General features: G+C 35.4%; 1 protein-coding gene across 1 annotated transcript in view; it reads left to right on the plus strand.

Annotated features, from left to right (window-relative positions):
• Positions 1 to 14500: 14500 nt before the first annotated feature.
• Positions 14501 to 26890, plus strand: part of LOC133038277 (uncharacterized mitochondrial protein AtMg00860-like) — a 32478-nt gene continuing 20088 nt past the window's right edge. Inside the window, exons 1-2 of the mRNA XM_061116373.1 lie at positions 14501 to 14579; positions 19748 to 19818. Of these exons, the coding sequence (XP_060972356.1) occupies positions 14501 to 14579; positions 19748 to 19818 (150 nt within the window). The remainder of the gene's footprint in view (positions 14580 to 19747; positions 19819 to 26890) is intronic.

The following is a 26890-nucleotide window of genomic DNA, read 5'->3' on the forward strand; positions in this document are numbered from 1 at the left end:
CACATATCTCTCTAACAAACCTATATAGGGAGAATATTAATAATTTTATTTATTTATTTTTTAAAAAAATCTTTATTTTTTTGATTCCGATGCATAATGTTAATAAAATTTAATTTTTCTATTTTTTTATCATATAAGGATAACTATTTTTTTTTATTGTTATTATTTTTTTCACTATGATGTTTGTAGATATTTTTTTTTACTAAATAATTATTAAATATTAAATAGATTAATTAAAAATATCTAAATCATATACCATTTAAATTTAAATTTGATTAGATTTAATTCTGTATCTACTTTCTCATTATTTGTAATTGTTCTAAATCTGATCGTGCAAACTCATATATTAAACACAATACTCCACCTTGAAACTGTTCTCTGTTTTTTTTTCTTTCTTATTAGTTGGTGTTAATTCGTCCCGATGATTCAAGTGTCATGGTTTAGCAGAAATACCATTTCATTTTTTTCAAATATAAAGATATTTCAAATATAAATATTTAATTTTTTCAAGAAAAAAATTTGTAATCTTTAAAAATAAAATATATTTAAAATCTTAAAAAGACTAAAATCTTAAATGAAATTAGCAATACGTGGCTCGACACGTACATTCACCTAGTATCTTTATATATTAAAAGTGTCTATCTAACGGTATTTCTTGGTTTAACAGAATATACTTAAAAATAAAAGAATATTCTGTTAAATTTAACGATTAGGTTTGATCTCCCGTTAACAAATAAACCCAAAAAATTAAACCCAAAAAATTAAACAATCTTTTAAATATTAATAATCTCTTTTTAAATTAAAAAAAATCATCTTAGCCACATATATCTCTAACAAACCTATCTTGGGGAATATTAATAATTTTTTTTATTTATTTTTTAAAAAAGAAAAATCTTTATATATTAAAGTTAATCTCACGTTATTTAATGTTTTCTCTGGATAAGCATAGGAAGCAGAAATACCACTTCTATCTTTGTGTGATTGCAGATATACCACTTTTGTCATTGACCCACTTTTTAGTTTTATAAATGGAGATGTTCATATAATATTAACACTTTACAGAATATTTATAGATATAAACTTACATTACAATGCTATGTTAAAAAAAGAACTAAATAGAATAATCTACTACTCCAATAATAAATTTATTTACAATTTTATAATTACACTAATATTATTTTTAATACATTATTAAATAATATTTCAAATATAAATATTTAATTTTTTCAAACAAAAAATTTGCAATCTTTAAAAATAAAATACATTCAAAATCTTAAAAAGACCAAAATCTTAAATGAAACTAACAATACGTGGCTCGGCACGTACATTCACCTAGTATATATATATATATATATATATGAATAATTATCTTTTTTACCCCCTGTACTTATGATACTATACTATTATGCCCCTTAATCTATTCAGCTTGTTATAAATAGTCCTTGTATAATTTTATATGCATACATTTAGTCCTTCTGTTTATTTTGTTTAAAAATACTGTTTGTATTGATGATGTGGTATTATAACAAAGGATAGAGTAGTAATTTCATCTCTTTCTAGAGGGAAAATTGACTATGAGGTGGCATAATAACGGACAATGAAAGATGATTAAAAAATGATTTCATAACCTTTTAAAAAAATTTAATAAAAATAATTTTATTAAAATAATTCCAATCGTTTTTTAGCAGTTCAAATTAGAAAAAGGTGTAAAATTAGGATTCTACAGTATTTGAAGAGATGGATGATTGTAATTTTTATGACTTGTAATTTATTTTTCTAATGGTATATAATTTTTCAACTACTATCTATGTATAATGCCACATTATTAATTTAACAGTCAACTTTAGTCAATTTTAACAAAATTAGATAGAAGGATTATACTATTCCAACTGATATATTTTAGGGGGTATTTTTAACTACACTTATAAATTAAGGGGCATCATAGTATAGTGTCATAAGTACAGGGACTAAAAAAGCTAATTATTCTATATATATATCAATGTCCACATCGTCTAAGCAAGCATGTACCAATGATAACAGGTCACGTGTGTGAGGAACAAACGTGTTGGATTGGTTGTTAGCTGGTATGAGTCAACATCAGCCATCCAGTCAACGTGCATGTGTATCGTATTTTCTGACCTTTTTCTTTAAACAGAACTAATCGTCGGTGGTTTATTGACTCGGTCAACTTTCTCCACTGGATAGTTGCCAAAAGGCTCATTAAAAATATGTTAATTATATTGGTTTGTTTTATTCCTCACCCGTTTAATGAAATGTACCCCTAAAATTGTAAAATACTTTTTAGACACTCAATAATTACTTAATGATTCCATATTAAATTATACTAATAATAATAAGGGAAAAAAACAAAAAAATACAAAAAAGGAAAAAAAATTACAAAAATACTTTGGGCCGGCCCATTAAACATTTATACAGTCCACATACAAATATTTACAAAAATACCACATGCACTAAGCCTTCAGCTGTACAGAGCGAACCATGAAGATGAAAATACGCGCTCGTTTCAAAACCGCAAAACAACCAAAATGAAACCAAAACGAGAAAAATACAACTATTAATTCTGGCAAAAACAACTGGAAAAAAATACCTGCAATGATCTAAACTGAAAATGACGAAAAAAAAATCAGAAAACCGTGAAGAAACTGAAATTACACATTTGTTTTCTGTTTTATTCGATCAAAACAACTCCCCCTAATATCGAAATCCAGATTCATGAAATGTAGATCTGTAACAAACAGATCTGGACCTCCCACCAAATTCAAAACAATGTATGATGTGAAAATTTTTAAAAAAACCTCATGAATAATACATCTACGTTATATACAGTTACATTTTGATTTATTTTTTGTTTTGGTTGCCTTATAGTTGCATTATCGTTTTATGATAGTTTATATATTATGCAAGAATTTAATTTGATGGGGACTAAGAAATAGTAGTTATACATAGTAAGTTTTGTGCAAATAGTTGCATATTAATTTTATAGTGAAATAACATATGCCAGTAGCAAAACTATAATAAAACTACAAAACAACTGTATGCAAGTGCAAATAGTTGCCTTATAGTTGCATTATCGTTTTATGATAGTTTATATATTATGCAAGAATTTAATTTGATGGGGACTAAAAAATAGTAGTTATACATAGTAAGTTTTGTGCAAATAGTTGCATATTAATTTTATAGTGAAATAACATATACAAGTAGCAAAACTATAATAAAATTACAAAACAACTGTATACAAACTAAAATACAGGAAAAACTCTTTGAACATCAACATCCATGATAAATCTCATTGTTACCCATTGATGATATAAAAATGGACAGGAAACAACTAGATAAAAAACTTATTAAAAAAATACATATAGAAGGTGTAAAATTTCAAATATGGGAGAAAACCAAAAAGAAACCGAAAACAAACCTCGGTTCGAACATCAGCACCAACATTAGCTTTTTTCCCAGAAACGTTAACAATGAAATCTCTGCATTATTTGTTGAGCAAACATACATAAGAAGCACAATGATTTCTATACTCTTTCTGGCTTTATTCTCTACACAGTCGCTCCATATGTTATCAAAGTCCGTTTCTTCGTAAGAATATATAAGAAACTAGCTTTACAATTAAAAATTAAAAAGAAAAAGAAAAGAAGAATTGTTATGTAAAAAAATTTAAAATTAAAAACTGAAATAAAATTAAAAATGAAATAAAATTAAAAATAAAAAGAAAAGAAGAAAAAAAGAGAGTGAAATGATGGATTGATTGATAGAAGTCAATCCTAGACCTAAGCAACAATATATAAGAAACTAGCTTTACAATTAAAAATTAAAAATAAAAAGAAAAGAAGAATTGTTATGGAAAAAAAAATTAAAAATGAAAAACTGAAAATAAAATTAAAAATAAAAAATTAAAAACTGAAATAAAATTAAAAATAAAAAGAAAAGAAAAAAAAAAGAGAGTGAAATGATGGATTGATTGATAGAAAATGAAAAAAGAGAGGAAAGAGAGTGGGATTTGATTGATGATGGATGGAATGATGACTAAGTGGTATTTGTGTAATAAAAGCAACTTTGTAAGTAAAAATGTAATCATAGGCGTGTGTGAGTAATTTTGTAATTAATTGTGTAAAATGGATTTTTCATGTAAAAATTACTAATAATAATATGTATGAATGTATTTTTTTATTTTTCGATATTCAAGTAAATTTTTAGTCTTTTTTTTTTCATAGTCATCTATCTTGTAACGATTAAGATATCTAAATTTAAAAAATTTAGAAACATTTAATAGGTTAAAAATAAAATTTAAATGGTATATTTTGCACTTATAAAATAAAAGAGCCACAACTACAATAAATTATTTAAATTTTATTTTCAACATATTAATTGTTTTTTTGAATTTTATAGTTTATTTTAAATAATTATAATATAGACAATTAAAAAATTAGACTGACAAATTTTCCTTGCTGTCATAAAAGATGTAGTTCGGAATATAGAAAAAACAACGAAACAGTGGTTATAGTTAAAAGCTTACTTTACTATATCATAGATTACAAAATTACACCTTCTACTAATAAAAAAAAATTACTAAGTAATAAAACAATGATTGTTCTATTACTAAAAGCAAAATAATTCATTATCTCCAAACAAAAATCCATTACATTGAACGTAATAATACCCACCTTTAAATCACTCTTTACAAAATAAGTTCCAGCCATTGGTGAAACAAATAAAACATCAATTGTGTCATCTAATCAATATTGAAAATTAGCGGTAAGATCTTGATGATAAAATAATAATTTTTTTTGGTAAGACAAAAAAATTAAAGAAGATGTATTTGATTTCTCGTGTCTAATCAAGCAGGGTTAAGAGTATTAGTCACATCACCATGCATTGAACGAGATTACAATTTTCTTTTATACAGTAGTGACATGACTAAACAACAACTAAATAAGCTAGCTATAAATATAGGGTAAGTTTAGATTATGGGTGTTTATTGGATCACATCCAATGGATTTGGATTCATCCAATCCAATCCAATTATTTATTGGATATTGGATTTTTCCATCCGATCCAATCCAATTGAATTGAGTCATCCGATCCGATCCGATCCAAAGGATGTATTGGATTGGATCGGTTCCATCCATTGAATGCTTTAACTGGTTTTTTATTAGATTGGATTGGATCCATCCAATGGATCTCATGGATGAATCCAATTCATTTTAACCACTATTTAGGCTAATTTCATTAAAACAAAAAATATATATGAAAAAACATAATTTAAAACCTAATAATCTCACATAGATAATAAAATAATATATAAAATATTAAATAAAATAATTAAATATATAAAATTTTAAATATTAAATATGATTGGATGGACATTGGATGATATTGGATTGGATTGGATCAGTTATCCATTGGATCGGATGTCTCATCCAACATCCGATCCGATCCAATTGGATTTTTAAAATTTGCATCCGATCCGATCCAATTATGATTGGATATCCGATTATATTAGATCGGTCGGTTAGAATTGGATTGGATGACTTTCTGCACACCCCTAGTTTAGATTACACCATTTAAAGAAGTGTTTGGGTAAACTTTTTATCTCCTAAGACATTTAACAAAAAAAAATTAGTATTTTTTTTTTAATAATTTTGTATGTAATAGTTATTTAAGATTATTTGTAAATTGTTAAATAATTTTAAATAGTTTAAAATATCGAAAACAAGATTTATATATTTTGTAGTATTTGCGACTGTTTTTCTTATACACATAGTAACTAACTGTTTAAACTTTAATTTCGACATTGTAAACTATTCAGAATTTTTTGAAAAATTTACAAATGATCCTAAATAGCTACAACATACATGATAACATATTTGATTCAGCATACAGAAGAGTTTTTTAGTCAATTTTTTTTAATGATAGTGTATGTGTTGAAACTTATTTTATCATGATCTAGATTTACTAACATGTGTGTTTGATAATGATCTATAATCTAACATCCTAAATATGAATTTTCTAAAATAATAAAATAAACACATAAAGTTATAGAAAACCTTACATTGGTGGTAGCGGAATATAATGACTCATTCCGTTCAGATCTCTAACCCTTGTTCTTTTCTCTCGCAGAGTATTACTAAGATCTGAACTCGATTCTCCTTAGATGATAGAATTCTTCACAATCTTCCACACTATATCTGAGTATTAACTTGAAATGTGTGGGCAAACACTTACTCAATATATATAGGACACAAAATTATGAAGAAGGAAGGAGAAGGTTTCGAAATTCAAGAGAGGCTTTCACTTTATTCTTCTCAGTTGTCTGACAAAGTCGTCTGATAAGTGTTATGAAAATAATAGTCACCTCTTTCCTTATATAGAATTTCATCTAGGGTTAGGATTTAAATTATATGGAATTAAAAAAAAAAGATAAATAATAGCTTAATTAAACCCTTATGGTCGAACCACTATGTGGGCCCTACAGATTTTAATTTTGTCATTTTATTTGAGAACTTATTTTTTCTTTCACAAATGTCATTTTTTTTAATTCTAATCCTATAAATGTCAAATATATCTATTTAATAATTATAATTAATAATCAAATAAAATATCTTATTATTCAAATGTGCATTCAGATTCAGAAGTCCGAATCTTAAAAAAATGCACCCTAAGAGCTTGTTTGGTTGTGTTTTCAGTTTTCAGTTCTTAAAATTGTGTTTTTAAATGTGAGAATAGAAAACGGTTTTTGGTCATTTTACAAATTTAATGGTATTTGGCACAAGTTTTTTAAAACTATTTTAAATTTTTTTCTTACTAAAAATAATCAATATTTTAAAACCATACCATAATATGAACCCATTTGGCTCCGAGTCTAGGATCCGAGTATGTGAGAAAAAATATAAAATATAATATCTTAGACAAAAAAAAAAATTGTTTTTGAAAATTGAAAACAACATTTTGATGTTTCTGTTTTTTTAGTTTTTTTAAAACTTAAGCTTTAACAAACTGTTTTTAAAAAATTTTGCCAAACAATCCCTATTAGTTTTATGAAACCAAACAGCCCCTAAGTCTCTAAGTCTGATAACTCTCTTCTTCACTCTCTCACACGCCCATACAAACATTCTCAACGCTCGAGGTTTGCCATCTTTGATTCATACTTTGTACCCTTAAGGGATCTATATCAGATCTCACCTATAGTGATTTGAATAGTATTATCCCTCGGTATCAATAAAACTAAAAGGGGAGTAGTTCATTACCCGTTAACTAAGGGGGTCGAACCTCTATAAAATTTTGTACGCTCTTTACTTTCTAATTCTAATTGTGTAACACGTTGTAAATATCAGATTCATACGACCCCACTATCGGTTGATCACTTTTCGAGGTCAACAGTTTGGTGCTTTCATTGAGAGCGAGTGGATATTGTATCTGATCAAATTCCATGGTTAACACAAGAAGAACTTCAATTGCACCGTCTGTATATGTAGGTCTCCCTAAAGACCCACCGACTGCAGATCCTAATGTTCATGTTCCAGCCACAACTAGAATTCCTAAGAACACTGCTGATGTGGTCAATCCTGTTGCCATAATAGGCACCACAAGTCTGGCCACTACAGCTTGCCAAAGCAACACAAACATCCCGGTAGATTTGAATAGTAGGCCCTTGCCTCCAAGAGAGGACCCTCCATTGGTGTCTCCCACTGAAGGAAGGACACATGGGCGACAACCCTTAGGAACAATAATTGGATCTCGTCTCCGGTACTATGCTGGAGAGATAGGACCAGGAGTTGGCCAGCCTACAATTGGTGAGCCCCATTTGGACTTGGGAGAAGATCTCAAGTTAGCCAGACTTAGAGAAGCTGTCGGCCAAGCTACCCTAAGTGAAGAACCACGCGCCTGTTGACTGCGATATATTTATTGGGTTTTGTGCCCTAAATAAAACCCATTACAATCTGATTAGTTATCAATCTAAGAAATTTGAAGTGATTTATGTTTGGATGAGTTTTTCATGCTTATGGTTTAATATATATCTTTATATATGCACAAAATCAGTTAAGTCCAGAACATATATTTATTCACAATTACAGTATTGTCAACACAGTGGAATGTGATTGTGATTATATGATTCAAAAGACTAAGTCCCTGTTTCATCAGTGTTTTGGATTTACACTGATGTGATAATCAGCGATGATGTGTACTTACACTTGGAGTAAGTGTTATGTTCTTTCCAGGACATTAGTAAAGTATACTAGTTTCGAATGTATGGAGTATACATTGGACTGGACCGATATTGAACTTAGTCAAGATATTATAAACTTACCGTTGTATCTTTCCAAGTCAATATCACTAGTTGATCTTAGATCAAAAGAATCTAAATCCTGATATGCTTAAGCTCAACTCAGGAGTGCTATTCGTGTTCTTTGATTTATTAGTTAAGCCTACTTTTGGGTCAGGGTGATACGTATATTTTGGGAACATGATAGTATGATTGAGTGGGAGCTCTGAACATAAATATGGAATCTATAGCTTCTACTGGTGTATAGAAGTCAAATGATGATTCCCTTCGAGCTTAGCTAAATAGAAGTAAATGGATGAGCTCTTATTTCAGTGACTATTTCTTAGATCACTAAAACATCATTTACAGGTAGCTAAGTGTTTTAAGGGGCCAAATACATTGAGGGGTGAAAACGGTAAATTTATCCCATCTCGATGTAAATCATCTATATAGAGGATCTTTGATCACATTAAGATTATAACAATGGTTAAATGAGATAGCATATCTAAATCGTGGAACATATAGAATGCTCTATATAAGTTTGAGAGTGCAATTCCAAGTTCTAAGAGTGGATTCAACATGAATTAATAAGTTAGGGAATTTACTTAGTAAATTCGGTTCGCTTATTGGAAGCTCAGCATTATAGATCCATGGTCCCCATTCTAGTTGAGACCATATTGCTTGTAAGACTCAATAATTGATTTATGATTAATCAATTATAATTCTAAAGTTAGACTATGTCTAATTTGTGAATTTTCACTAAGCAGGGGTGAAATTGTAAAGAAAAGAGATTTTAGGTCTATTTATTAATTAAGAGACTCTATATGTCTAATTAATAATTATATTAAATGACAATATTATTTAATAATATATTTTAGTTATTAAATAATTAGTTTTGGCATTTAAATGGTTAGAATTGGAAAATTGGCATTTTTGAGAAAATAGAAATAAAAATTGTGAAAACTGCAAAATCCAAGTGAGGCCCACTAACACCTATGGCCGGCCACTTGATTCAGTTTTTCCAATTAATATTTTCATTATTTTAATGCCAAATAATTACTAACCTAAACCTAGTAGTTGCCTATAAATAGAAAGTGATGGCTCAGTCAAAAATAAGTTTTTATCAGTTTCTTAAGATTGCTCTTTCAGAAAAACTGAGCCTTCCACTTTCTCTCTATAGCCGACCCTCTCTCTCTCTCTCTCTTTTCTTCCTCATAATTTCGAAACCTCATAGTGATAGTGCCCACACACAGCAAGTGGTACCTCAATCATAGATTGGAAGACTGTGAAGGATCACATTCAAAGAAGAAGGACATTCGGGCTCAGATCTTGATAATACTCTGCGACAGAAAGGATACAAGGGTTAGAGATATGAGTGGAAGGAGACATATGATTCCGCTGCAACCAATGTAAGGTTTTCTTAACTTTATATGTGTTTATTTTTGTTTTAGAAAGTTCATATTTAGGATGTTAAACAACATACTTGTGAGTAGATTTAAGATCCTGGTAAAATAAATTCCAACAACTGGCATCAGAGCCATGGTAATTTATTTGATTGCAAGAAATTTGGACTTAAAATGATTTGTATGTGATTTGGATGGTTTCATGTTGATCTATGTGTTATATGATGATTGATTGATGTTTGTGAATTTTCGTGAAAAATAATTTAAATTCTATTTCTGAAATTATTTTTATTGGATAGTTTGGAAAAAATTAAGCAATTTACTTTTTTACAGAACTCAATTTCGATTTTATTTGAATAATTTATGAATTTTTGAAAATTGGAAAATATCGGGATGGTGTCACCCACCCTACGCGCGCGGATGACGATGAAACCCTCGGCTGCACGCGCTCAGACACGAGCTCGACCGAGCTTCCTCGGTCAGACAAGATCTTGTCTGAAATCGTCCTTTGCACGCGCAGAGAGGCTGCATGCAGCCTCCTACGCCGAGGGACCTCGGCCAAGCCTCCCAGCATACGCGCGCGGACAGTATGCAATGCATACTGATTGCATACTGTCCGTACCACTTGCAAAAATTTTTCGTTTTCTTCGATTTTTCATGCTATTTCATGGAATTAACTTCCAATTTTTTGTGTAGTTTTGTATTTTGATTTTTACTTTTCAATTTTCAAATCTAATTATCAATAATAAATTAATTTGAATTTTTTAAAATTAATTTTAGATATTAGTGTAATTTGAATTTGAAAATAGGTAAAAATCTATCTTTTTGCTTAATTTTTTTTATCTTATTTTTAAATTTTATTATTTTATCTTATTTTTTAAATTTAAGGTCAGATATTAAATTTTTTTAAAATTATTTTTTTTTAAATAATTTGACCTTATTTAAATTTAAAATAAGATTACTATAATCATGATATTTTGAATAGAAATAAGATATTTTGCTAACTTTTAAATTTTGTTATTTTTTTTTATTTAAATTAAATTATAAAAACTAAAAAGGATATTTATTTATCATTTTTTAATTTTTTTTGAATATTTAATTTATTGAATAACATGATATTTTTAAAAGTGGTTAGCAAATTTTTTGAAATAATATTTAGGTTAGTTGAAACCTAATTTTTTTAAAATTGTAGGTTTAATTTTAAATATTATTTTATTTTAATTTAAAATCCAAAAATATTTTTTTTATTATTATTTATTCTTTTCGAAATTTCATTATTTAAAATTAAATAAATCATACATCCAACTATCCAGTTCAACTTGTTGCAGGAGTATGTGTTTTAGCTTATGTGTAAGTTTTATAAAACTTATTATTGCTTGATCTAAATTGTCATGGTTAACTTGTTGACAGATCCAATGATCTGATTTTAACCCATGGTTCAATTGTCAATAGGTCAAGTAAATAATTTGTAACAGGTAAATTTTACATTCTTCTTTCATCTGTGTATGACCTAGAAACATGATAGGGTCCATCCAAATCTGTGTGCCTGTGTGAGCCTATATATTTATTTTATTATAGATACATATAGGTTGTTGCTAAATAAAATGTCACACCCTGATAGATTTTATTTAGGTCCATTTAGTTTTTGGACCTATTCAATTAATAACAATTATTTATTTTAAGGTTAAATTCCTCTCTTTTGGGCCTTGTGTGACAGTTGGGGGCCAATAGGAGTGGGTACGACATACTGAACCCGGATCCCCCTCACATGAACTACCCCAATTGTGAAGGCCCATTTGCCTGATTTGAATAACTGTGCTAGGTTAATTAAATTAGTTTAACCTAATAAAATTGATTAGCAACATAATTAACTTTGAAAATATATGAAATTTATTTTCATTTTAATATTTTAAAGTTAATTTTAAGAAAAACACTCTTAGTTTTTAGATATTATTTCTAGATAAACTATTTGTATTTTTCTTGTATTTAATTAAATAAAGAATTTTAACTAACTAGATTCTTTCTGGAGCTTATTTATTAAATATTCCTATTTAAGTTATATATTAGTTATTTATAACTGATTTTTCTTATCAAACTTAAATTTGAATATTTTTTTTGAATTTAAAATTAAGTTGAGGAATTCTAGGAATTGGTTATTGAAGATTCTTGAGATATTTTTTAAGTTAGTTTTAAATTTAAAATGGAATATTTTCAAAATTAAGTGGTTACAACTTAATTTTGATATTTAATTGAATTTAAATTTGAAAATATTTAAGTTTATCTTAGATTCTTTCTTTAACAACTTAAATTAGATATTTTTTAAATTTTTTGAAAAGATACTTAGTTAAATTGAGATATTTTCTAGATAGTTATTTCTAGACTAGTTATTATTTCTAATATTTATAGGAAAATATTATACATTGTGAAATTAATTATTTTATAATTAATTTTGGTACAATTCAAGCTAAGAATATTTTTTCGTAGTATTAAACTAGAGATTAATAATTAAGCCTTCTCTATACTTAATTATTTATTTTTTGAATTTAATATATTTAATTAAATTAAAAAATTAAATATCTAAGTTGATTTTCATCATGATACTTAAATATATTTTTTCATGACACTTAATTAAATAGAAAATTATTTTAAGTTGAAATTTTTTTTACAACTTAAATTTGAATAATTTTCAAAATATATTTTATTTATTTTATTAATCAAATTCGAAATTGCATTTAATTATGCAAGAGGATTTTGAATTTATCTTGAAAAATAGATAAAAGTTGTAAATTAATTATTTATTTTAATTAATTTTTGAACCAACTTAAATCAATGATTTTTTCATTTAATGATTAATTTAAAATAAATGAACTAAAATATATTATCATTAGAAATTGAATTAATTAGTCAAAAGAAAATCTAGATAGGTAATATTTTTGCTTGAAGTATTTTTTTAGTAATTATTTTTAAAGTATTTCGAAAATAGTATAGTATTATACTTTCTTTTTCAAAATACAATAAATATATTCTTATGAAAATTTAAAGGGATTTTTTCTATAATAAACTGAAAATGGAAAAATTTACATTTATGACCTACATAGAGAAAATAAACAAAAATAGAAACTAAAAGTTGTTATTTACAAAAATACCTGCCAAAAAAAAAAAACGGAGGGGATCTTCCTTCTTTGTGACCCAGCTGTCGAACCCCAACAACCATTTTCAACCATTTTCATTCTAAAACTAGGAAAATCATATCTAAAAAACTGTAGATCTCAAAGAAAAACTACTCAGATCCCGAAAATCCAAATACAAAAAGGGAAAAAAAATTATCCAACCTCCATTGTTGTACAAAAAAAAAAAAACTCAAAAACAACATTCAGTCAAAAGCCCAACGCGTTCAGAGGAGAAGAATCGAAGAGAAGGAGATCTGTAATCATTGAAACTCACCCATGATTGAATCAGAGAAATAATTGAAGGTAATACAATTTCTTCATGAACATCTTCCAATCTTTTATTCTACATAAATGAGAATTTGTTATTAATTGAGGAAAACTGGAATAAATTGAAATAATAATAAAATATTGGTGAATTTGAACAAAAAAACAACAACGGTTTGCATAAAACAAATATTAATGCATATAATTATATGCTACAGAGTTTTAATCTGCAAACAGTTGTTTATAAGTTGTTTTCCAGTAAAATAATGGTTGTTTGGGATCTGCAAACGAGAAATGATGAATCTATTCTTATTAATTACTGAATGCTTTAAAATAGTTGTTTAATAGTTGATTTGACAGATTCAAATAGTCGTCCAGATCAAAATGTTATCTGCAAATGTTGTTGCTAGAAAGAGTTGTTTAGTAGTTGTTTTGCCAGATTGAAATAGTTGTTTGCAACTTCTGAAATTGAAACAAATAAATAATTTACATTATTTCAGGATACGGAACCATTACAAATTTTGGTACAGAGCAATGGGCATTGGGATGACAACAACTCAAAGACAGTGCAGATTTGCAAAGAATGCAGAAACAACCCGGCAACAACTTCCAAGCAACAACTATCTGCGCAAACAATTGGATCAGTTCAAGACGATACATTTTTTTTAGGAACAGGGACCGTGACATCATAATCAACCATACAACAACCAGAAAACAACAAAGAAAAAACTACAGCAATAGATGAATATAAAAACAACTAAAAAATAACTCAATAACAACACAAAAATAACATCAACAAAAATACATAAAAGAAATACAAAAAGAATGACAGAATACATAAAACCGTCATGATAAACGAGTAAAACATTGACAAAAAAAAAACAAAATAGTTACTGTAAAAACAAACTCAATAAAATGATAAAAATCAAGGTAATAATACCTTGGATTTAACTTTAGGCTTTTCTCTCCCATCATGCATTTCGTTCTCAAAATCAGAATCGGATATAACCTAGAACAACAAGGGGGGAAAATTTAAAACACAAAATGTAATACGAAAAAACACAACAACTAGAAAAAAACTAAACAAAAATTGAAAAACAACAAAACCAAACTTACATCCTTTGTAGACTTCGAAGGTTTCGCTCTCTTTGCCTTACGAGACTCGACCTTATTTGGAATGGGTCTTTTCTTAGTAGCAGATGGCTCTGGAACATCACCCATTACTTTCTTAGCAATGCGCTTCAAACCCATCTTAAGATCAACTTTATATGAATTTTTAGGAGGTTTCTTTGAATTTTTAGAATTTTTTTTAGCTGGAGATGGGGACTTCGAACCACTTCTAGTGGTGGTCATTTATAGAAGAAGAGAACACAATGGGGGAGGAAGAACTTATAGAGATTATCGAACAAAATGGAGATAGTGGCATAGATGGGAGGTTGATAAAAAATGTGGGTAAGGGCTTCGACTGGGTGATCGTGAGCTATGGAGGTTGAAGAACAGAGGAAAGAGAAACAGAGAAAAAAAAAAGAAGAAGAATAGGGCAGATATGGAGGAGGTGGGGTGTTAGAATGGATAAAACATGACATATGCATGGTAAAGGTATATTTGTAATTATTGAACTTTTGAAAAAGTAAAATTGAAAAATAAAAAATGTAAAAAGGTTTAAATAACTGAGAATAAATAAAAATGTAAAAAAAAGGTAAAAAAGGACATCAAGCGTAAAAATCTCAAATTTAAATTTGAGTTGCAAATTAATTTAAATTAATACAGCTTAAATTAAATAATTTTCTTAATATTTATTGGAAAATTAATACTAAGATGGAAATAATTCAATTTATTTTCATAACCATCTAAGTATAATTTTATAAATATTACATTAAATTCTATTTAGAGTTTTATTCTAAATTTTGATATTTAATGAATATATATATATATATATTATAAATAATAAAAGACAATACGTTTTAAATAATGAGTTTTATTATTATTAAGATATTCGATCTCCATTGTTGGTTTTACATAGCTTTTGTTTTAGTGAGTAATCCTCCCTAATGGAGGAACGTTCATTAGCAAGTTAGCACCGTTTAATCTCGAAAGATAAGTATATTTGTAAGTGTTTTATATTAGTATTGATCACCCTAATGGTGGCGACTCTATTTGACTTACAAAATATGAAATAATGGTGGAAGCTCATGAAATAGGAATGACCTTGACTCTCGCCTAAACGGGACAACGTCGGATTCTCTTTTCGATCGAATAAAAGGTTGCTAGAATATTTATTATTTTAGATGAGCTGACAACTCTATTCAATGGATGGTAGCTTTGACTCTCGCCTAAACGGGACACTGATATCAGTTTGTTGAAAACCTTGGAAATTATTTAGGATTGTATTTTAGTATTTTCTCTTGTCATTCCTACTTGCTATGTGCTAATAATTTCTGAATTGGATTTTGTGTTAAACCATAATTGATTTCTATTTATTATTTTGTAGTATCCTGTATAGCCATGTCAAATCCCATGTTATCACTCTTGACTGAAAATAAGCTAAATGGATCTAACTTCCCTAAATGGAATGAGAACATTAATATTGCTCTCATAGGTGAAAGTGCCCTGTTTGTGTTAACTGAGCCGTCTCCTGAACAGCCGGGTGACAATGCAACTAAAGCTGTGAAAGAGAAGTTCGAGCGTTGGCAGAATGCTAACAATAAAGCTCGATACTTCATGCTTTCCAGCATGGTTGACACCTTAAAAACAAGGTTTGCAAAAACCGACACGGCTGCAGAAATTATGACGAAGTTAATTGAGCTATTCGGTATGGCATCTATTCAGTCTCGCTTTGACGCGACTAAGAAATTCATCAATGCACAGATGGAACCCCATCAGAATGTGCGTGATCACGTTCTCCTAATGGCAAGTTATTTCCAGGTTGCCCAGAATTATAGTGCTGAAATGGATCAGACAACTCAAGTAAGCCTTATCTTGAATAGTCTGACTCCAGCTTTTCTGCCCTATACATCAAATTATGTCATGAATAAAAAGGAGATAGACTTTCATGCTAGTCAATGACCTTCAAACATATGAAAATTTGATTGGAGACCCAAGAAGAAAGGGAGTAAACCTCAGAATTCTAGAAATGGTAATGGGACGATTAAACCTGAGGCACATGTAGCCTCTACTTCAAGACCCAAGACAAAGAAGAAGTGGAAAAATACCAAGAAGCGAGCCCAAGCTGTGAAAACAGTTAAGAACAAAAGGCTGCTGCTACTGGTGATGCACTAAAAGGAAAGTGTTTCTACTGCAATGAGAAAGGCCATTGGAAACCCCAATGTCCTAAACTTCTTACAAAGAAACAAGGTATTTCTTTCTATAAACTGATGAGTTTTAGTGAATTATTATCCAATTGGATTATTAATTCTGGACTACTAACCTTGTTTATTTGTTTTTCTTCTTATTATAGCCCAAGCTGCTTGAACTCAGGTACTATCTTAGTGAGTTGAATCGGAAAGCTGGACAAAAGGGTGGAGTTCGTCCAAGATAAAGATGAAGCTCATTTATTCATTTATTTATTTTTGAATTAATTGTTTTAGTTTAAAAACAATTTGGATTTCGATTATTAGTTTGGGATTTTTATTCCCTGTTTTTCTCATAATGTTGCAAAACAATTTTTCTTTAATTTTATAATTTTTATTTTACAAATAAATTGCAATTTATGAGATTGAGCTTCATCTACTTTATCTTAAACAACAATTACCAATTATATTTATATGTTTGTATGTATAAGTGTTTTTTTTTATTATTATTGGTACAAATTCTATAATATTTTAAACTCTTCATAGAGTTATTACTACATAAACACAGAAATTATTTCTATGTTTATGAATAATTGTTAATTCTAATACAATTATTAAGAATTTGTTTAATAAAAAGATCTTTTGATCTGATAGGGGTGGAGAAAAAGTTAAGAATAATATGCAGTTCAACGATCTTTTATATCTAATGAACTCTGGATTATATTCAACTCCACATAATCTCTATAACACTTAGAGAATCATGATCTTTATAACCTTTAGGGGTGGATCATAATCTCTATATACTTAGGGGTGGACTTTAATCCACATTACTCTCTGTAACACATATTTTCTTTAAACACGGAAGTAATATAATAAATTAGCTATTATCAGAATAAATCCTTGATCTTGATTATATGTTCCAGTTTAGTTTTACTGTTGTAATAAATGATACCAATAAAGTTCTTTGATAATGTATCACACTACCTTAATTGAGTGGGAGAATTTTAAAATTATTTACCCATCTTCATTTGGTTGACACTGGTGATAGGAACTTAAGAACACTACTGAGAAAGCAAATCTAACCATTCATGTGCATAGAAATAACTTATCAGAATTATGAGAATAAGATAGAAGAATTCTTGCATAGTCTATTCGAATGACTTGAGCCAAGATTTCTAATCCTCATAACATTTTATGGTATCTTAATTTGGTTACTTAATCTCTAGCAAGTATTTTACACTTCAAATACTAGACTGCTATGTTGATGATTTAGTCTTAATAGAAACTTACAGTCTTAGACTAATACCATAAGTCACAACTAGATATCCCTCCAAGCAATAAGAGGTTAAAAGTATTATTTAACCAAACATCTACTATTTAGTGGGAGCTATCTGAGATGTAATCAAATAAGGAACGTTAGGAGATACACAAGAAAGATTTATGAAAGTGATCTATATGTTAGATGTTGACCGAGGTTTTCGGCAACTATTAAAATATAATTATAATAATGAGCTGTAAGAAAGTGAGATGAAGACTTTTTACGTGGTTGGGGCGTTAATGAGCCTTAGTCCACGAGCCACTACTATTAATGGATGTATTTAATACAGATTCTACACTTGAGAGAATGTTTTTCTCTTAAATACAGAGAATGTTCTTGGTGAGTTTTTTCTCTTCTTGCTCTTTTGCAACCAAGATTCTCGACCCCCTTAAATGAGCTTTGAGGGGGTATTTATAGTGTTTTGGTGGGGTAATCCCTAGAATTGTTCTTACACATGTGTCTGTAAGTATCCATAAAGTTGGGCATTTCCGATGAATATACCATGGGTGATGCATGGTCAAATCCCTAGGTGCTGTAGGGTTTTTATGGAGAATGGCCTTTTTGTCTTGTGATTGACGTGACTCTTCGCAGAGTAGCCGTCGCTAGACTTAAATGATCATTACTGTAGCGCTGCTGTTCGGGTGTTGTGCCGTCAGACTTTATTGCGTGTTACAGTCCCAACACGCTTCCTCCCATGCAGCATTAAATGCGACTTGATTTCTCGGGAGAGACCTGACACATCCCGGAGAGCCTTCATGCTATACTAGCTTCCTGGAGTACCTTGTACTCCGGGTGTCTCCTCCGGGACCCATGCTAATAGCGCTTCCAGGTGGCATAGAAAGACTTAGCAAATCTTTCCAAGTTATCTGATCCACGTGTCCCCTTTCGACAGGTCCACGTATTTTGGGCGAATTTACGAGCAACATTTACCCCCCAAGCCTTGTTTACTTAGTAAAAATAAACCAAGGCTTGTTCAAGTGTCTCCGGTTGACCCTTCGTTTCCCTAGCTCGAGTCTCGAGCGCGTGGGGGCAAATTAAATGATGTCATTTAATGCGGCGATATGCTTTTTCTAGGAATGTTTCCAGCCGCCTCCTCGGTCTTTTGATTCGACTTGGGGGCGCGTGGAGGTGTGTCTGATAATGGCATTAAATGCAGCGATTCACTTTTGCAGAGGTCGATTCGTTTCACGCCCCATGATTGATGCGGCGCATTGATGGTGTCAGACGGATGCTCAAACGTTTCCACCGCCTTAATGGCAGATTGATCTGGTCCGTTGATCTTTGGGAATTCGAATCGTGCGTTTCCCCCACCGTGCGATTGGTAGGTGAAGACGCCTGTTCCTCATGCACCTTTGCCTATAAAAGCCACCACCTTTCCTTCATTTCGGTTACTTTCCATTCCTTGCCATTTCTGCTCGAATTTCCTAGAGAGAAAATTTCTCGAAGTAGCACGAACTATCTTAATACTCAGACACTTCATTCAATTTTCCAGTGTTTGATTTTGCCAGTGCTTCTCAACTCTCACTCAACCACCTTTCAGTTCCTCCAGTTCAACAATCGACTGTAAGTTTCTTGCATCCTTAGATAATAACATGCTTATATTTACTTCGTTTGTTTTCTGGGTTCGCACTTAGAGGCTTCTGGGTGTGTGAGTGTTTAAGTTCTTCGAGTTCTGTTTTATGTTTACTGCATTAGTTGCAGAATCGCCATTTATCATGCCCCTGTTGTAGTTTATACAGTTCTGTTTGGAGAAGGCCATGTGTTCTTCTTTTAACAGTTGCTTAGGGCATAAGATGGCTTTTCTTTCTTTTTTTTTTTTGCGAAACCACTTTCTGCGATTTCATTGCACCCGACACTTGTTGAGGGATTCTCTCCAGAGTTTCCCAGGTGACACGTGTCCGGAGGGGGCCTCTTTCCAGCGGTTAGGGGACCCCCACTCCCTTTTTCTTGATTTAGGGTTTGGTATGGGACCTAACTGCTGGGTTTTTCTTTTTCCCTTTTGTTTTTCTCAGAACACAAAATGTCTGCTTCTGGATCAAAATCTTCTAAGAAGAAAGGGAAAAGTATGGCCACGCTGGAGGAGGTTTCTTTGGGACCCGTCGCCCAAGAGGGGTACAAGTCCCGTGCAACTGGCTGGGAAGCGGCCGAGCTTCGGTCGACCCTGACTTGTCCTCACCAGCTGGAGAATATTATTAATGTGGCTGGGATCAAACCCTCTACCTCAGGGACCTTCCACCGGCCTCCTCGCGACTCGGAGACGCCTAATCACAACTATGACGGCTTCGGGGCTTGGAGTCAGACCCATTTGATGGCCGGTGCCATGCTCCCGCTCCAAGATTACTTTGTGAATTTTCTTGTATTTGTCGGCCTTGCGCCATACCAACTTATTCCTCAAGCTTACCGCCTGCTCTCAGGCTTATTCATTTTTTACACCGCCCGTGGCTGGGGATCTCCCAGCCCGGCGGAAATTTTATATTTTTATGAACTTGTATCCGTCCCCAAGAAAGGGGACAAACTTAAGGATGGTTTTTATGGGTTCCGGATCCACCCTGCTAACGAGGGGATGGTTCCATATAATAGGCAGACTCATGTTAAGGAGTACCGCCACCGCTTTTTCTTCTCGTCCGGGTTCAGAGCCGTGGACCACCCGGAGCTTCTCACGGAGTGGGTGCGGATCCCACCTTACCAGCGGACGCTCCCCACTCAGGCTTTCCTTCGACGGGCCCAAGCCTTCGCCTCCTACGACCATGCCGATCTTGATGTCGGGGGCCTGGTCACCACGGAGAATTGTAGGAAGGCTAAACTTATCCTTTCTCATCAATCCGTGGATGACTCCAACCTCTCAAAGGTCATCTGCCCCAATGTGAGGGCGCCGGTTGCGGAGAAGGCCTTCCGGGATGAGCTCATTGCTACGGCAGAGAAGAAGTACCAAGATTATCTCTACCGGAAGGCCCAGGAGAAGGCGTATTCTAAGGCCCAGGCTGCCTCTGGGAGAGGGCTTCGCGTGGGGAGTCCGGTGGTGCGAAGGAGCCAAGCCATTGGCGGGAAGTCCGAGGCTAAATTTTTTGACAAGATACTTCAAGAAGAGATTGGGGGTCCTTCCGCCGGGAGGCCCCTTCGTCTTGAAGGTTCTTCTGAGAATCAGACTTCCCGGCCTCAGCCTTCAGCCCCCGAACCAAACTCGGGTGCTCCCGGTGCTAGCACTTCCGGTGCCGGTGGTAAGTCTCCCTTGATAATTCGCTATGTCCCTTCCGTTGATGAATATACCAGTCGTAGGCCCATAGGGTTCGACGAGCGTCTCCGTAGGTTTAAGATGCCGTCGACCCGGTGGGGGGATCATTTGAAGGAATTTTATTTTACGAACTTAGGAGATTACCTAGGTCGGTCCCGGATGGGCTCCGGCCCTCCGGAACCTATTCCCTTAGGTCCGTCGGCTTACATAGCGTCCAGCTGGTTTCGGCCCTCGGACAGTTATCTTGGAGATGATGCTGCCAGCATTAAAGTTCGGGACTTTGCTAGTGCCGAATTAGGAAGTTCGGGTAGGAGTAGCTTATTTGCTGCATCTTTTATAAGCGGTTCCTCACGAACTTCTAACACTTGCTTATTTTTTGGAACAGGTACCTCCATGGATGCCATCCTGGAACAGCTTGCCGGGGTTCATACTCCCGTGGCTCCTCCGGCTTTCACCCCTCTCCCCCGGCTCCTTCCTTGAAGGTTCCTTCCGGCGCTCCCCCCGAAACCATTGACTTAGTGGATGACGAGGAGGTGCTTCCGGGAGAAGGCCAAGGGAAAGGGTGGGACTTCTCGGAGGAAGCCGCTGAGGGTACTGGAGAGCCTCAAGCCCTTCCAGTGGTAGCAGAGGAGGACGAGGAGGAGCCTGAAGTGGCTCTGATTCGCAAGCGTAAGGGCAAGATGATTGCCCAGGACGAGCCGAAGAGGCCTCGGAGGGCCGACACTCCTGCTCATGGCCTAGACGGCGGGGTTTCCCCGATGGAGGAAAATCCTGCTCCTCCCCACATTGATCTTACCCCGATTCCGGGGGATGAGGTGAGGCAGGAGCTTCGCATAGCCAAACACAACTATGCTATGGACGAGTACTCCCGGGGGTATGCCGAAGTGGAGGCCCTTAGGAGGATTCTGCGAGCTGAGGTTGAGGCGAGCATCAACCACCCGGACTATCACGATCCGTGGAACCTCAACCTGGACCCCTTAACGGATTGGTTCCGTCCCCTCCTAGGGCCCACTTTGGCTCCCTTTGCCGCGGAGATGACCGGTGAGTTCGCTTCTCAGCTTACACGTTGTGCGCCCAAGCGGTTCGCCACTTGTGCTTCCTTGAACTCTATCTTCCAGGTCCAGGACCTCAGCCATTCTCTCACAGTGGTAAGTACTTTGCAATTTTTTGCGTTTCCTTTTTGTTGTTTGTATTTTGTTTTCTTCCTTTGAGAAATTTTTTCTTATACCTCGTTATGGTTCAGCTTGCTGCTGAGGCTGGTCGCCTCTCCAGGAACATCATAAACCATGGCTTCGCTCTGTCCGACTTTGGGGACATGAACGACGTCAGGAAGGTCCTCCAAGACCTCACAGCGGAGAGGCAGATCTACCAGGAGGCTGCCGAGCGCCAGGAGGCAGCGGCCAAGGCCAAGGAAGAGGAGGCCCACCGGAGGGAGGCTCAGGCGGAGGCCATGATCCGGGACGAGGCCCAGCGGAGAGACAGGATGGAGGCCCATCATCAGGAGGAACTAAGGGCTCAAACCGAGGCTGTCGAGAAGGCCAGGCGAGATCTCCGGGAGGCCAGGGAGGCTTTGGATGAAATGGCCGCCAAGGTGAGGTCTCTAGAGGAGACTCACCAGTCGGATATCGAATCCAAGGCCGCTCTAGCTGCAGAGTTGAAGGAGCTTAGGGAATACAAAGATCAGTCTACCAGGAAGGCCAAGAGGGCCGAGCTCCTTTCTCCTGTCTCCTGCGCCCGGTGCCCGAAGCGCTTTGATGATGGTGTCTACATGGCTTGGGCCACCAATGATCAGAGTATCAAGCTTACTTTTTATCCCAAACCCGAGGACATGATTGCCAAATTTCGGGAAAAGAAGAAGAGGCTTGATGCTGAGCTTGAGGCACGGATTGGACCTCGTCTTCCACCGCGGGCTGACTGAGCTGCCGTATTATTGACCCAGATTCTACCCGTTCTTCTTATAACTTTTTTTTTTGTACATACTTGCTGCTGCCTTAGAACAATTTACATATAGGCGGCAGCTTTTATTTGAAGGGGAGACAATTATATCTTAAGGCCTGTCCCCGGGCCATTTACATGTGTATGACCTACCCTTCGGGCTAGGATATTTTTTTTCTTATATATATGCGATCTTTATTTGTCACACTTAGGTATTTTAACCTGTCCTTTGGCTCAGGGCTTTTATACTTACGCTCTTTATTTTTGCGCATATTTTTTGACCTGCCCTTTGGGTCAGGATATTTTATTTAGATTGACCTGCCCTTTGGGTCAGGATATTTTACTTAGATTGACATGCCCTTTGGGTCAAGATATTTTACTTAGTTTGTTTTTGTTTGTCCGTGCGGTATACCCTAGTACCCCCCTGAGTGGCATAGAAACTTTGTTTTTAAGGCACTCAGTTTTATTTAATATAGAGGAGGCATACATTTGGACGGTACAAACCCTTTGAACAAAATCTAAGTTTAATTCGCTACTGGTAATATTTTCTGAGGTGATCGGCATTCCAGGCTCTTGGGACAGTAGTTTCGTCCATTCTTTTCAGTTTGTAAGTGCCAGAACCGATTTCGTCCTCGATTTCATATGGTCCTTCCCAATTTGGTCCAAGTACCCCCACTCCGGGTTCTTGGGTGGCTGGGAAAACCCTTCTTAGGACCATATCCCCAATAGCGAACTTTCTATTTTTAACCTTGGAGTTAAAATACTTGGTCACCTTCTTTTGATAAGCAGCCATCCGTATTTGGGACTCATCCCGGAGTTCTTCGACTTGATCCAGAGCCTCTTGGAGCAGGGCCTGATTGGTGGCCGGATCATAAGTCGTCCTCCTGTGGGATGGGAATAATGTTTCCACCGGGACCATTGCTTCACAACCGTATGCCATTGAGAACGGCGAGTGACCGGTTGTGGTTCTGGGGGTCGTCCGGTAGGCCCACAATACCCTTGGCAATTCTTCAGGCCAGTTATTTTTACGTGCCAGCACCTTCTTTTCAAGGTGACCTTTAGGATTTTATTGACTGCTTCCGCCTGGCCGTTTGTTTGAGGCCGGGCTACCGCGGAGAAGCTTTTTACCACTCCGTGTTGGTTGCAAAAGTCAGTAAATTCCTCGCAATCAAATTGCTTTCCATTGTCTGAGACTATCTTGTGAGGCAAGTCGTATCGACACACTATGTTTTTGATAACAAAGTCCAACGCCTTCTTAGCAGTTATTGTCTTCATAGGCTCAGCCTCTGTCCACTTGGTGAAGTAGTCCACTGCTACTATTGCATACTTTACCCCTCCTTTTCCCGTAGGTAGAGACCCGATGAGATCTATTCCCCAGACCGCGAAGGGCCAGGGGCTGGTCATCAAAGTGATCTCATTTGGAGGGGCTCTCGGTATGTTCGCGTACCTTTGGCACGAGTCACACTTTTGGACATAGTCTATACAATCTTTTTTCATTGTTGGCCAGAAGTACCCCTGCCTCAATATTTTCTTTGAGAGGCTGGGTCCTCCCGTATGATCTCCATAAAACCCTTCATGGACCTCCAGCATGATTTGTCTAGCTTCAGGGTCCGATACACACCTTAAATAAGGCATGCTGAGTCCTCTCCGGTAGAGAATTTGATCCATCATTACATAACGATGAGCCTGATACTGAATCTTTCGAGACAGTGCCCTCTCTTGGGGCAACTCACCTGTGGTTATGTATTTTATGATGGGGACCATCCAGCTGGGTTCTTGCCCAACCGTTTGTGTGGTCTCTTTTATTTTGATGCTTGGCTCTGCCAAGCGTTCCACTGGTACTACCCCCAGCTCTTCGATTTCGCTGTCCGAGGCTAACTTAGCCAGACAGTCCGCATGAGCGTTCTTTTCTCGGGGGATTCTATCTATTTTATGGTCCGTGAATTCGTGGAGTAGTTCTCGGACTATTGTTACGTACGCGGCCATCCTTTCGCCGCGAGTTTGGTATTCTCCGGAAACTTGGTTTACGACCAGGTGAGAATCGCTGTAGACTTCCACCCTCTTGGCTCCTACAGCTTTAGCCAATTTTAGCCCTGCTATCAGGGCCTCATATTCGGCTTCATTATTCGAAGCTGTGAAGTTGAATCGGAGTGCTGCCTAGAGCCGCAATCCAGTAGGTGATATCATAGCCACTCCGGCTCCTGAACCGTTCTCATTAGAAGCTCCATCCACAAATACTCTCCAAGTGGGGATGGGTGGCTCCGGTGTATTGGCTGTCGCCTCGGCTTCATTACATTCGGTGATGAAGTCCGCCAAGGCTTGGCCTTTTATGGAAATCCGGGGCACGTAATGTAAGTCGAACTGACTCAGCTCCATCGCCCACTTGAGGAGCCTTCCGGATGCTTCAGGCTTCTTGAGAACCTGCCGGAGTGGATGATTGGTCAAGATTCTGATCGGATGGGGTTGGAAATATGGTCTCAACTTCCTTGATGCCATCAAGAGGCAGAATACTAATTTTTCAATAACCGGGTACCTTGTCTCGGCCCCTACCATGCGCTTACTAACATAGTACACGGGGTGCTGAATTTTTTCTTCCTCCCGGACCAGTGCAGCACTGACCGCATGCTCGGAGACGGCCAAGTAAAGGAACAAGTCTTCTCCAAGGACGGGCTTTGATAGGATAGGAGGTTTGGCCATGTGGTCTTTTAACCTTTTGAATGCCTCCTCGCATTCATCTGACCATTCGAACTTTTGGCATTTCTTTAGTATGTTGAAGAAGGGTATGCACTTGTCCGTGAATCGTGAGATAAAGCGGCTCAGAGCGGCTACCTTTCCGGTCAAACTCTGCACGTCCTTATGTTTCTTGGGGGATGGCATGTCCAGGAGAGCTTGGATTTTCTCCGGGTTCGCCTCGATCCCCCTTTGGCTGACTATGAAGCCCAGGAATTTTCCCGACTTGACCCCGAAGGTGCATTTTTTCGGATTGAGCTTCATGCCGTATCTCCGGACGACTTCGAAACATTCCTCTAAGTCGTTTGCATGGCTGTTGCATGCTTTGGATTTGACGAGCATGTCGTCTACATATACCTCCATGTTTCGTCCCAGGAGGCTTTTAAACATCCGGTTAACCATTCTTTGATAGGTTGCTCCGGCGTTTTTCAGTCCGAAAGGCATGACTAGGTAACAGTATACCCCCTTATCGGTCCTGAAGCTAGTGCACTCCTGGTCTGTCGTATGCATTTTTATTTGGTTGTACCCAGCATAGGCATCCATGAAAGACAGCAGCTTAAATCCGGATGTGGCGTCTACCATCTGGTCGATCCTGGGCAGCGGAAAGCAGTCCTTTGGGCAGGCTTTGTTTAGATCTGTGAAATCTATACAAACCCGCCAAGTCCCGTTCGGCTTGGGCACCAGGACCGGATTGGCCAGCCATTCCGGATAGTATACGTCGCGGATCATGCCATTGGACAAAAGTTTGTCCACCTCTTTCTCTAAGGCCTCGGCTTTCACCGAGTCGAGCGGGCGTCTCTTTTGCTGTACAGGGGGCATGTCCGGGTTGACGTTGAGTACATGGGTGATGACATGAGGGCTGATGCCGGTCATGTCCTCTTGGCGCCATGCGAAAATGTCGATGGCGCCCTTCAGTGTTTTTATTATTTTATCTTTTTCCTCCGGATCCAGGCTTTTCCCTATCCGGAGTACTTTAGTGGAGTCGTCGTCGCACACTGGTATTTCTTCGACGTCCTCCATTGGTTCTACGACCCTTTCGGACCCTATGCGAGGATCCAACTCGTCCTCTTCAGCCTTCTCTATCTCAGGGGGCCCCCGGACCATGAGTACTGGCAAGTGGGTGGCAACATTGTAACATTGCCTGGCCTCTCCTTGATTTCCCCTCACCGCTCCGACTCCGGCTTCCTGGATAGGGAATTTTAGGCATAGATGTCGGATTGAGGTTATTGCACCAAAGTCGACGAGGGCCGGTCGGCCT

The sequence above is a fragment of the Cannabis sativa genome, chromosome 5 (genome assembly GCF_029168945.1).
Source record: "Cannabis sativa cultivar Pink pepper isolate KNU-18-1 chromosome 5, ASM2916894v1, whole genome shotgun sequence".
NCBI classification, from domain to species: domain Eukaryota; kingdom Viridiplantae; phylum Streptophyta; class Magnoliopsida; order Rosales; family Cannabaceae; genus Cannabis; species Cannabis sativa.